Source organism: Doryrhamphus excisus, linkage group LG3 (genome assembly GCF_037039965.1).
Source record: "Doryrhamphus excisus strain RoL-2023G ecotype Guam linkage group LG3, RoL_Dexc_Guam_v1.1, whole genome shotgun sequence".
Classification (NCBI taxonomy): domain Eukaryota; kingdom Metazoa; phylum Chordata; class Actinopteri; order Syngnathiformes; family Syngnathidae; genus Doryrhamphus; species Doryrhamphus excisus.
The window spans coordinates 16780158-16794525 of NC_136359.1; the positions used below are offsets into that span (position 1 = coordinate 16780158).

General features: G+C 39.6%; 1 protein-coding gene across 2 annotated transcripts in view; it reads right to left on the bottom strand.

The window, feature by feature from the left end:
* The window catches only part of wscd2 (WSC domain containing 2), a 79868-nt gene continuing 65500 nt past the window's right edge, over positions 1-14368 (bottom strand). For both annotated transcript variants that reach the window (XM_058070036.2, XM_058070035.2), the window contains exons 5-9: positions 14111-14232; positions 13864-14038; positions 11029-11193; positions 10730-10930; positions 1-1690 (exon numbers count right to left, since the gene is read on the bottom strand). In XM_058070036.2, the coding sequence (XP_057926019.1) occupies positions 1338-1690; positions 10730-10930; positions 11029-11193; positions 13864-14038; positions 14111-14232 (1016 nt within the window). In that variant the 3' untranslated portion in view covers positions 1-1337. The remainder of the gene's footprint in view (positions 1691-10729; positions 10931-11028; positions 11194-13863; positions 14039-14110; positions 14233-14368) is intronic.

The window sequence follows — 14368 nt, forward strand, 5'->3', positions numbered from 1 at the left end:
CAGTAAACACACCCCAGACACTAAAGCGTCTGCAGGAACGACATAACCTCTGTGACATCACGCAGTAACTTTTCAATGACAACAAAGCTTGTTCCCTTGCTCAATAGGTGAAAAAGTTGCCTTTCAAAACCGCTCATCACGGTGTTGACATTTGCCTGATTATTAATCATGGAGACAACGAATACATTATCCAATGTACTAATTTATTGGGCTTCATCACAGTACATTCGTTCCATGGCAATACATTCAAATACGACACCTTTGTGCCTGTTTGTCAATGACAACAAGAGCCAATAAAGTTTAAAGCATCTGTCAAAAATAGAAACAGTGTCTACCATTTGTTTCTTGTATTACAAATATTTGGATGTGCCAACACACATTATAAAAATATAGATATAAAGCAAATATCCTGAAAATGGAAGTCAGTTATTGTCTCTTGGCTCTCTGCATTGTTATTTGTTTAGCTAGTTATTGTTTTTCTGTACATGCTTGTTTTGTTGGAAGCATGTGGCAGAGAGACGTACTGATGTTATGAGTAGAATTTTTGCAGTCTGTGTTTTTTTTTCAATTATTATATCACTTCTTTAACTATTTAATTGCCCTTATCACAACAAAGCAATAAAAAAAAGATTGAGTGCTAAGAAAACTGAAGATAAAAGAACTAATCTGACCTAAAGCCCACAGAGAGGGATTCTTCAGAAATCTTTGGGCCAAGTGTTGCACTGTCAAGTGCTTTTTGGGTTTGAATCCAGTGTCAAGAGAACATTATTCACAAGCAGACTGGCCCGGGCCACGTGTGTGTGCTGCACACCAGAGATAAATAAATGCTCTCAAGATAAATCATCATCTCTCTTTGACTCAGTGCCCGAGGAACTGAGAACTTTATCATCAAAAAGAGAATTCCTGCTGCAAAAAGTAAGTTACCCCAAAAAAGGAAAAACACAGTATCATTATCAGGTAGTTATAGCCTGCATATTGCATGAATCCCTCTGATAAGGGGCTTTCTTTTGAGAACTTCACCTACAAATGTTTCAAAACTAAAGGAGCAGCAAAAAATGTTTTCATCTTATTTCTTCTTCTTGTTGTACAAAATAAGCTCAACATACCAAAGCGTATTAAATTGTTTTCACTGCGCTCACAGCTTGCTATCGGAGCCTCTTCATGTTAAGGCGTGTGCACATGCCGACACAGCACATGTGCACAGAAGAGGACAAGTGCTATTATTTTCTTGTCCAACACATCAATTGAAGAAAAAGTGTCTTCATGAAAAAGAAAAACTAATAAAATACGTCTAAGGAGGAATCTTGCCAAATGTGCTGCAGAAAATATGACATATATCATCTTGGCATGTATTCATCTGGAACGCCAGACATGTTCCTTTTCTTCAAGGCAGCGTCAACTGTTCTGATGAGTTCATTGATGTTTGCTCGCATTTCAGGAGTGTATGGGTCATATTCCAGTTTGCGAAGCCCTGACCTCTTGAAGTTGCCGTCCTTCTGGCCTTCCACGCAGAGCAGACGCTCCTCGGAAACCTTCAATCCCAAGAACTGGACCATGCACTTCAGCTGGGAGAACAAGTCTCTCTTCAGAACCTCAAAGTGGACCACATGGACGTTCTTCCCGTAATGGAGCCAATCCAAAGTGTGGGATGCCCACCACGGAGCATAGTTCTTCACAAACTCGGGCCACTCTGCAGGAAAAGGAAGCAGACAGACATTGTCTATAAATAAGAATCATGTTTAAGACAATGTCGATGACCTCCACCAATCTAACATCTGATGGTAAGCTGCCAAATGTTCAATTCTCCAAATACCTTCTTTGTTCAAAATTCATTCTTTTATCTGATAAATAATTAACATGCATCAGGAAAGAAAGTGTGCCACTTGTTCTTGAGGTACGTCAGGGAAATCACATCTCAGACTATGATTATGTATGGAAAGTGAATGCAAATAAAATGCATCTTATTCGTATTTAATTCTCTCATCAAGGGATGGAAAAATAAAATGCGCTTTTGAAGTAAGGAAACGTGCTTCTAATGGTCCACTTTTAAGCCTCTTGTCTGATCTCTTTAAGATCACACAAGCCTAAATTAACATTTCGTTTCCTGTTTTCCTATTTTTGAAGTGTATTGTTGAAGTGCATCAAACCACTAAAACCTGACATTTAGCAGTAAAAATGTGGAATCATGTTATATTTCTTATTACAGTGGTTCCCAAAGCGGGTACGCTTACGTCAATTGTCATAGGGGTGAATAAAAAGGAAAAGCAATTAGTGCCCAACACTCAAAATTACTAGTGCGCCTGAACGCCTTACAGTGAGAGGCGCCTGCAGCATGAAGGAGAAAGAGCTGTGGAGAAAGTTGTTCCAAGTTTGAATGGGAAGAATGCCAATATCAGAGTGGAATACAGGATACGTACGTATGTGGGATGATAATTTATCTATTTATCAGTGCTCATGTCAACTTTATCCCAACATCACCATGCACATTTTTCACCTGAAATTACTACAAAATGAATGAACCAATGAACTATGTTCAATATTCATTCACCCATTTTCTATACCGCTTATCCTCACGAGAGGCGGGGTACACCCTGGACTGGTCGCCAGCCAATCACAGGGCACATATAGACAAACAACCATTCACACTCACATTCATTCATTCACTCATTCATTTACTACCGCTTATCCTCACAAGAGTCGTGGGGGGTGCTGGAGCCTATCCCAGCTGTCTTCAGGCGAGAGGCGGGGTACACCCTGGACTGGTTGCCAGCCAATCACAGGGCACATATAGACCAACAACCATTCACACTCACATTCATACCTATTTCAAATGTATTAACATGAAAAGGTTTATGTTTTTTAAGGCGTACATGGGTACATGACTTCAGGTCAAATGTCTGAATGGTATGTAAAAAGTTTGGGAACCACTGCCTTATTGTATAGGCATGTTCAAAATAAACTAAACTATGACTTTGACTAAAGGATACAAATAAATTAGCAACCAATAAACAATTAGTTGTTCAAAAAAACGGGCTTCACAAAGTCTGTCTGTTCCTGGTGGTCCCAAGAAACCTCATGTGGTACAGGTTATACGATAAAAGTCAAATATAAACAATGATATATGACGTTGGTCTTTCCTTTCTTTGTGGGTATAACAGCTGGGAAAACTTTGTACAAGATTTTGGTTTGTATCCGTGACATTTTGGGCCATTCACCCTGCAGAGCATTTGCGATGGCTGGCTCACAATCTCTGTTCTGGTTCACCCCAAAGGTGAACGTTGAAGGTTTGATGGGGTTGAGTCATCCACACCTGATTCATCCAAACGTGCCTCAAGGGACCTGGCTTTGTGCACCAAGACACATGCTGGTGCAAAAGAGAACCTACCCCACAAGGGGTCTTACCCCATACTGGACCCACAAATGTTGAAGCATACAATGATGTGTTGGAAAAAGTTTGAAAAAAAAGATAAAACCCCCAAAAATGTGTTTTTTTTCTTATGTATTTGGTTACGTTTCAGTTTGAGTTGGACCTTCTAGAACCTCTGCAGGTTTTCTTTTTAATCTTTTAAAATGAATAATCAACACCATGTTTAAATTGAGGGAAGGCATCAGCTGCTGGAGAATGTTATAATGGGACCCTCTGTACTGATGGTCTTGCCCTTAACATTCTTTTAACCTCCAAACAATTACAACATCAAAACATCAGATACCATTCACTAAATGGGAAAACGATCCACGTATATCTCCCAACCCATACTTCTGTCTGGACAGACATATGCAGAGATATTTATTCCATGACAATAAATACAAATTTAAAACCAATACAAAATAAAACTCAGATTTCATCTAACAAAGTGGATTGCACAAAAGGGAGTTATCAGACACAGACACCTGTCTGTTCACAATGTACTTTGGGTAGCACAGATAATTATTTGCATGCCACACAGGTCTGCAAACTGGTACATTCCGTTTGGTTCTCGGTAATTGATAACCTATCAATCATCTTGGGCTGTGGGATCCCATTAAATCCATCACTGTGTTTTCTAGGCGATACCACACAAGTAGAGCTTACTCACAAATATCATAATCAACCTCTTAATCTCTTTATAACTTTTGCTAAACATTTTTTTTTTTCAAAATTGGAAAAATGAAAAAGCATGCATATTATATATGCATATATCACCCACTGGATCCATTTAAAAATAGATCAAAAATAATACCTCACAAACATAAGTCTATATCAACCTTCACAGAAATATCGACCCCATTTATAGATTATATACCAAAATGCCTCCATAACATGAGATACAAGATTTGGGGTCGTTTGGTTATCATTTTTGTTTTTGTTATTCTTATTGCATATCCTCACTAGGGTTTGCTAGGGTATGCTGGAGCCTATCCCAGCTGTCGTCAGGCAAGAGGCGGGGTACACCCTGGACTGGTTGCCAGCCAATCACAGGGCACATATAGACAAACAACCATTCACACTCACATTCATACCTATGGACAATTCTCCTTTCTTAAATCAGTGTAACAGTCTACCAGAATGTTTGAAAGAGCTTCATGATTCCTTCTGCTGAGAATCTGCATGGAGATGCAGGACCTGGCCCTTGCCCATACCACCAGACGCACCAAAACCTGGTTTGACGCTTGTGCCATCACAGTTCTTGACTGCCGAGCCAACTCGCCGGATCTAAACCCCATTGAGAATTTATGGGGTATGAGAAGTACCAGACCCCCAAAACAAAGAAGAGCTGGTGGCAAGCATCAAGGAAATCAGGGCTTCCATGACTCCCAGCCAATTCCACAGGCTGATTGCCTCAATCCCACGGCACATGGAGGCAATGATTAAGGCAAAAGGGGTTCCCACCCAGGTATTGAAGATTGGCATATCGTTTTGAAAGTACTGTATTTTGATTGTTTCGATGTGATCCTTTTTTCTGCGCAAACTCAAAGATAAATGGTGATTTCTTTAAAATATTCAGATTTTTTGCGGGTTTGGAAGCTCATATGATGTAGAAATAAACATACTATTATTCATCACTATAGTGACAAACCTCCCTGTCCTCTGTCACTTGTCCTATGTTTTATGTATTGTGTTGTATAAGCCTCTCACGTATGTAAATAAGTAACATTTACATTACATTACAGTAATAAATAATATGTAAATAAGAAGTTCATAAGTTCCTCACTGCTGCAAATACACACTGAAAAAAATATTCAAAGTGGCTTTAGAAAGCCTGTTGAATGTGTGGTGACAGACACCATTAATATCACAGGAGACCTTATCGTACCATCAATTGTAGCGTATGAAAAAAAAAAATAGAGGAAGTGCATCTCTGCCACACAGTTTACATTTCTCCACAGCCTTAAAGAAAAAAAGTGTAAGATAAGATAAAACCAAAAGAAATGCATTCTGCTGTGCTCACACTTGTGGATGCATTTCAAGTCAGGATCTGAAGTGTTTCTATTATTTGTGGACGTTTGACCTCTAATGCCATATACAGCAACTGTGCAAAGCATTCATGTGTAAAATAACTGACAGTGCTTTATGAAGTTACAGTGACATTTCAGAGAAATGACGCTTGCCCCCAAACTGACTCCAAGTGACCCCAGTAGAAGGCATCTGTGTCAGCAGCATCATCCGGAGAGGTGAGTGCATCAAATGATACATGCAACTCCCCGTGCACGCTGTCATGCTAAGTCTCGAGCTTGCAGCTTCTCCCCCGTATCCAAAGTGGCAGCTGTCGAAAGGCCTTTCACTTACTGATGTCATCGCATCATTTCCCCACCAACACAAGGGGGGAATGTTCATCGGAAATGGCAGACCAAATGTGCTGATGTTTTCACAAAGAGATATAACTGCTGGGTAGGCAACTCACCAGCCCCTGGAAAATCGATTTTTTCAGAGAGAAGATTCGCGGACCAGACAAAACCAGTTGCCATAGTTACAAAGACATACCTAAATTGATGTACTGGGGGAATGGGAATATGCATGAAATATATAAAGGACTGTGAGGGGAACATCATCTGGCCTCAAGGGGTTACGGAGTCCATAAGTCTTCTATCATACAAAAGAAACAAAGACTTGATACTCAAGCTATATTTAGTCATCAAGTTAACGTAATTAAAAAGAGAATTGATTCAATTAAAAGGTTCCACCAACTAATGAATGAGAAACCAAATACCCAGTTTACATAGAGAAATATATTCTAATATAAAGCCAATTGAGGCAATAAAAAACATAAAAAAAGATTCAAATGAACTCTGATAAATGAACTGATATTCATATTAAGTATTAGGTCTTGCTGGTTCATCTTTGTCTTTGCTATGACTTCCTCTTTGGGTCACTTATTTAGTACTTCCATGTCTTATTTTACTCTGTATGTGTCACTTTTACTTTGTGTCCAGACTACACCTGAGTTTGGTGCATTATTCATGTTATTACGTTCTGTGTCCTCCTGCTAGTTGCCAATCATTGTCATTTCATGTTTTCACATTTGCTGGGCGTTTTGTAGCTACTACCTGACTGCATTTTACATTCCGTCTTTATTCCAGTAAGCAGTAGTCTGATTTCCCTAGCCTGCCTTGTGCTTTATTTGTACTTTTTTGACTGGAACCAGTTTGCTTCTTGGAAGCTACTCTTTTTTCCTTTCGTAAAGGACTACAGTCATCCCTCGCTACATCGTGGTTCAAAAGAAACATAGTAAAATGGCAATATGAACTATGTAACTAAATCAGGGGTCGGGAACCTTTTTGGCTAAGAGAGCCATGAAAGCAACATAAGTATAAGTCTCAGAATATTTTTTGTAATAATGTTGTACTAGGAGTTTGCATGTTCACCGTGCATGTGTGGGTTTTCCAGTTTCCTCCCACATTCCAAAAACATGCTAGGTTAATTGCTGACTCCAAATTGTCCATAGGTATGGATGTGAGTGTGAATGGTTGTTTGTCTGTCTGGTTGTTTGTTTGTCCCTGTGATTGGCTGGTGACCAGTCCAGGGTGTACCCCGCCTCTCGCCCAAAGTCCGCTGTGATAGGCTCCAGCATGGCCGCGACCTTTGTGAGGGTAAGCGGTAGAAAATGAATGAATGAATGAATGAATCTACTTCTTACCATTAATGCACCATGCGTACTCCTCATCCTTTCTTCTTTTCATCAAGGGTTTGCTCAGCAGGAATTAGCTAGTTGACTATTTGATTAAAGGAAGAAAGTATGCTTCTTTGACCTCTTAATGACCTGGGTAGGCTACCACATTATCCAGTAATAATCGAGTTGGGTGTCTTACAAGGAAAATATCGGAAGGACAGATGGCATTTGCTCTGGCCACCCGCACCCTGCTGGAAAATGGATGGATGGATTAAAATGCATGAGAACTTTAAAATGTCAGCGTGAAAAAAAACGTGTTAACAAATGCTAAGAGCCACATCTGGCTCGCGAGCCATACGTACCCTACTCCTGAAATTAATGAACTCAAATACAGATTGTATTGCATTTTATTGTATTGTATTATATTGGATTGTGTTTCCCATCAGTATAGATTGGTTTTCTATCGCATGGGCCGGTTACCTTATGAGGTGCTATGTCACTACCCCAGAAAAATAGTTCTTCACTGTAGCTTGGTTTATATAAAGGTCAGTTATGTAAATAGAACATTTTTGGAGATTTCTGGATAGTCGAAATAAGTGTGCCCCATTATGTGCATTGGTAGCTCTCACAGGTTAGCTTAGTTTTTCTCTCTTTAGAACGCACAGAAAAGCCAAATACAAGTGTTTTACAGAAGGAAAAATTCTAATGAAAAATATGCTATTTTTGTTTCAGTATAATGGCAATTCCCATAAAATACACTTTAAACATTAATTCATCTTAAATGAGCTGGTGTCTTTGAGATGTCATTTAAGCTGAAGTAACAAGTTTTGATTTTCTGGGATTTTCAAGCATGCCTAAATGTAGCAAATTTCACTTCTGCATTAAGAGTTACAAAGTGAGTGATAAGAATATCCACTTATTGTTTGTGTTTGTATTTCTCTTTATTTAGATCACACATACACGCATAATAATGACATTGTTATGATGTTTGGAGTGTCCGTGAATGCATCTCGCTGTCATCTGGTGACAATGAGGAAGTGTTGTTCCCAGGATGATCTGACAAGTGACGTGTTGATGAGTTGGAAACACTTATATGGTGTTGGAATTGGAGAATTGTCAGAATCAAGTTATAAAATAGCGTCAGACTCTGTGTGTGCCTCCGTCTGTGTAATGGTTAATTATGCAAAAATATTTAAATAAATCAAGTACCGCTGTTAACGCACTATTTTTGACAGGCCCAAAAAAAAAAAAAAAACAGCTCACAGCGGTTGACAAACACATCTAATTATCATGATTGTGTGCAAGTTTAGACCGATGCACACGCATTCTCTAATCGAGTTTGGCACTGACGCCTGAGGAAGGAGCTGGTTGTAATCGGTGACACGACTCATCATGCCATCAAGCAGTGTGACGAAGGCCCTGTTTCATTTCCCATTTCTCAAAACAGATGTCGTCACTGCAGCCAGCTCCGCATTAATAATTCACCCTGATATTTAAAAACATTGCCACATCGGGTTAAAAAGGTCACAAGTGCATCAATCCTCACTTCAGCAGTCGCTTCCTCAATTTCCTCATTGTTCCATGTCACTGAACAATTGCCCATGCAAATGCAAAAATACAATATAATGGACTACCTCTTCCAGTCAACAATACATTGCTACCTGTCAGATGCAGGAGGAGGTTCCATCCCTATTTATGGATGCATGACCTCAATGTACAAGCATACTGTGAGGGATGCACAAACCTCTCTGGCACACTTTATTTCAGTCAAATGCTCCTCTTCAATAATTTCATTGCTTGTAGCAACTAAAATATTTGCATGGTGGCCATGAAGTGTGCAGGACAAAGGCCAATCATGAAAGTGGAAAATAACCCCAACTCATAAAGTATAAGAAGGTACTTGCTATTGATTCAGATGAGCATTTAGTTGTCGGTCATGTTCCTGACTGACCATAAATTATTATTATTATTATTTTTTTCCCATGAATGATAATGACCTGTAAAAAGTTATGCTGTAGTACATTTAAGGTTCATCCTGAAATTTCACCCAAAAGCCAAATATTGGGGGCATAATGATTCATGAAATGAAAATGCAATACCTAAACCCATCCTGCCATCCTGAGTGGACAAAAAAGTGAAGCTCAAATGTCAAAAGTCCATTCAAATTAAATATGTTCAATATTTCAAGTTAATTAACCTAATGAGGATTATGTTTTTTAAGTGTGCAGAAGTTAGAGCTGGGCGGTAGGGACCAAAAACTCATATCTTGATATATTTAAGTTGAATATTGATATATGATATATGTCGCTAGATTTTTTTTTTCCACAAAATGAGTTTCGACAAAATAAAAGCCAATGTTGTGTGTTAAGTTGTTTTGTTAAAATAAATACTTAACATGAGGATTTCTTTTTTTTTTTTTTTAAATGCTTCATACAAGATGCAAATAAAAAAAAATAATCGTACCAAAAATAGCTACTTCAATAAAGTGGGCCATTGTTTTCTAAATATATATAGAAATGGTCAAATATATATTTTAAAACAAACATTTATGCTCCTGGGCCAATAGGAAAATAATAATGAAGGAGCGCCCGGTTTAAGAGGACATTTTAAAATGTCAGCAACTCAAATATACTAAACAGTAGTATTTTTAAGTAAACATTTTAGAAGACACAAGCAGTCTTCTGCATCAGGCTTATCAGCTGCCTGTCTGTAACTTCCTTGTACATTTGTGGAAGAGCTTATGCAAAATAATTGTGACTTCAAAACCTGGCTGGACATGGCGAGTCCATCGTTTTCAGGAGGCATTTTAAGCAGTTTTTTTCAGTGTTGCAATGAGGACCATATATTAGCAATGTGATGAGGTCGCTTTTCCTTTCATGAGGAAGGCAAGACGATGCACACATTCCTCATATTGGAGTTTGCGCCAAGTTTTTCAGGTGGTGAAAATGATTTTTTTAATGGTCTGGATTTGAAGTACCTCCATATTACTGAGTTACTGCTTATTGCTTGCCGACTTCTTCCACTATAGACACGCTAGCCTGTTAGCTTCAACGAAGCCTCCAGGCTTCCGCTCCACCCCTCCTTCCTCCTTTTTACACCTCAAATCCAGTCTGTATCGATATCAACAATAGGGTTGATTTTGATATCGTGCTTAAAGCAAATACTGTATGAATATTTAAAAAAATATCAAAATATGGCCCAGCCCTGTAGCAGGAGGTCAAATGTGTGAAAGTTTGGGAACCACTGAACTATAGCAAATATTGTTCTTTGCTATAAAAAAGTCTTACATTGGAAAAATCCTACGTTTGCTGTGATATCTGTCAAATCTCATTGTGTCATTTGTTGTGCTTATGTATGATTCCCACAGCTCAAAGGCTGCACATGTTTAATCAAAATGAGATTTCCTTCTGGATCCAAGAGATCTGATGCTCCAGTCCATGTTGTTCATGTTTAAAATGGTAATTTTTTTATGACTTTTTTCTTGCAGTTGTAAGTTGTTCTATTTGAGGTTGTCATTTACCCATTCCAGCCTCTCTACTTTGTGCCTTTCCACCTCAAAGTATTTCTCTTTTCTTGAATATTTCAACAACATGGCAGCTCTTAACATGTGAAATACATTAGCACCATCTTCTGAGACTCACCTTTTCCTTTCCAGTGGGCCTGGGAGGCAAATCCAATGTGGCCACCATATTTGCGATTAAATTCCGCCATAAGAGCCTTGTAGGGGTTTCGGATCATGAGGATGCTGGAGTCAAAAGCTTCGATCTCCTTCTTGCCGCTCTCATGTGTCTTGATGCAGATGGTCCTCCCGCTCCGCCAGTGGTCTCGCTCTCCTTTAAATCCTGGCAAAACACGAGGGCACACAGGGAATACATTTTTTCCACAGGGCCACCGAGGCAAGTAAAAATGCGATTTATATTGTCATATAAAGGCAACCTACCTTTATTGTAGAGTGAGCCGTCAAAGTAATAGCTGCCGGTATAGAAACCGGTGGCGAGCTCTATGAGGTGACGAGCCCAGGTGTTACCGGCTCCGGGGAAACTGGCGAGGGCGACCAGCTGACTGGCACGAGCAGGGAGGAAGTGTCTGTCCATGCAGCGGTTGTCTGAATGCAATAAGACAGAGATTCTGTTATTATTTATTTCTTATTCAACATTATTATATACATTGATATGAAAAAGTGGTTGCCCCCTTTTGTGTTTTGCATGTTTGTCAAACTTAAATGCTTCTGATCATCAAACTAATTTAAATATTCGTCAATGACAACACAACTGAAAGCAAAATGCATTTTTTTAAATTAAACTTTTTATTATTAGGCGAGAACAAAAACAAATCTGCCCTTTGTAAAAACGGATTGTCCCTCCATTAAAACATAACTGAGATTAATTGAGCTCTATCAGTCTGGAAAAGGTTATAAAGCTTTGGGAGCCATTATCCACAAATGGCAAAAACGTGGAACACTGGTGAAGCTTCGCAGGTGTGGCCGGTCAACCAAATTCACCACAAGAGAAAGTAATGATGAATTTTAGTAAAATATTGTGAACAATTTTCACCAACAGTAAAATATGGTGGTGACAGTGTGCTGGTCTGGGGCTGTTTTTCTGTTTCGGACCTGGAATACTTGCTGTGATAAATTAAACTATGAATTCTGCATGTCTACCAAAAAAACCTGAAGGAGAATGTCCATCCATCCATACATTTTCTATACCGCTTATCCTCACTAAGGTCGCAGGGGTATGCTGGAGCCTATCTCAGCTGTCTTCAGGCGAGAAGCGGCGTACACCCTGGATGGTCGCCAGCCAATCACAGGGCACATATAGACAAACAACCATTCACACTCACATTCATACCTATGGACAATTTGGAGTCGCCAATTAACCTAGCATGTTTTTGGAATGTGGGAGGAATCCGGAGTACCTGGAGAAAACCAATGCATGCACGGGGAGAACATGCAAACTCCACACAGAGATGCCAAGCGGACAATCAAAAATGCTAACCACTCGTCCACCATGCGGCCTGTTTGTGACCTCAAGCTGAAATTAAGTTGGGTTCTGCAGCAGGGCATTCATCCAAAACACACCAGCAAGTCCACCTTGACTGAAGAAAAACTAAAAATGTCTCAGTCCTAGTCAAAGTCCTGAGCGGAATCCTATTGTGATGCTGTGGCATGACCTTAAAAAGGTGATTAATGCTGGAAAACTCTCCAGTGTGGCTGAATTACAACAATTCTGCAAAGATGAGTGGGCCAAAATTCTTCCACTGCGCTGAATGTGACTCATTGCAAGTTATCGCAAATACTTGATTGAAGTTGTTGCTACTAATAATGGCCTGACCAGTTATTTGGTTTGGGGGCAATCTCTTTCTCACACAGGGCCATATAAGTTTGTACTTTTTTTTCTTTGTTTCATTGAAAAATTGCATTTTGTGTTCCAATGCATTGTCATTGACTAATTTTCAAATTTGTTTTCATGATCTGAAACATTTGAGTGTGACAAACATGCAAAAATCAAACACTTTTTCACACCACTGTAGGTTTTGAACGACACGCTGACAGACTGATATTGATTGTGCCTCTGCTATGAACTGTACAATATGATAAGATTGTTTATATGTTCATTAATGTGGTGGAAAAATGTACTGCATCATACTAAGAGGATTTTGCACTTCTCGTGTAGCTGAAATATTGGAAACTTCTCTCAGTATGATGGAGTGCAGTTCAACACCACGGCAAACGGCAATCGCTATAATAAAAATATTGTCAAAACAATATCGGTCAACAAAACTGAGCATTATTGTCTTTGTAAAAACAAAAGCAAGTCTTATATGGGATATAGTTGCCATTCAGTATGTTTCACAGTAGATGCAGCTTTGTTATTTTCCATTCTACCATTGGAAGAAAAAGATTTGAAGAAATAACACAATGTCGGAATGTTGTGGCACTGAAATGATTACAGAAAGAGGAAGAGGAAAGGTCAAAACACGTTTTGTATTGTTGTGGTAGGCAACTTGGCAGCTTCTCCTTTTTTTAAGCCAGTGGAAAATCCTGACATGCAAATACACAATTGACACTTAAGTACACAAAACATTCTGTGAAACTGAATATGAAGTTGTCAACACACTGCAGCTTAATTGTACTGTGTGTGACTCTGTGTGTGTGTGTGTTTTTTTTCCAGGCCATTTATTTTTGCTGAGCCAAGCCACTGCTGGCTTTTGCCCTGAGGAAACATCGCCCACAACGGTGAATACAGGCTGACACTTGAGGCCAACTGCTGTGTGGGAATAACACGAAATGAATCTCCTTCACATTTAGATATGAAAACATCACAAACGAGGCACTCAAGAGCGGAGTACAGACATTACAAATTTGGATCGGTGCCAAATTGTTCATCCACCTCCTACATTTGCCTGAATTTTGCCATTAAGAGTCATGCATTTTTCACTAAGTAATAAAGAGTCCTTGAATCTACATGATGATCTTCACTGAAAAAATCTGCATAGTTTTAGTTTTGTGTGACTCTAAACTCTGTTTATCTCTAAACAACAGGAAACAAAAAATGCTTTTGAGACTTAATAATAATTTTTAAAAATGGCAGTACAGCAACACGCTTGTGCTTATAGCACTAGCCAGCTTCTCGTACATGAGGATGCATGCATTAAGTGGAGTAGTTCACTCAGCAGTTTGACTTGTTCACCCTTAATGCACCACTGCTCACTTGCATGTCTGTTATTTAGTGAAAACACAGGAAACGGCTGTCTCACTTTCTACACAATTTACCTTGAACCTGGGTTTGATACACCACAAAGTAATCGTCATTGCCGCAGCTTTCAAACTCCTCTCCGAGGCAGCGGTAGAGACACATGCCCTCGTCCTCCGGCTCATGAAGGGAGAAGTAGGGGGTCGGGAAGCCGCAGTGGCATCGATCTCGAGCCAGGACGGCCAGCGATTTCTCCTGAAATATGGCGGCCATTAAACACTGAAGGCGGGCTGTCATGCACAACAGATAGCAACAAATCCACCTCACCTTCTCCGTGCACATGTCGACACATTTGTCAACAGACATGTTTTGGATGGAGACGCTAAAAGGGAGAGCCAAAGTGACATTGTCTGGCCTGTGGAAACACCCCTTGAAAATGGCGCTGCCATCTGAAAACGACAGAAAACGCAGAATGGTGTTCACCAATAGGCGGAAAACAATATATCTTTCAGTTTTACGCTGCCTGAGCGCAGCCTCCACTTGTGACCTCCATCCACTGACCCCTGATGAACAGAGCCCACAGGG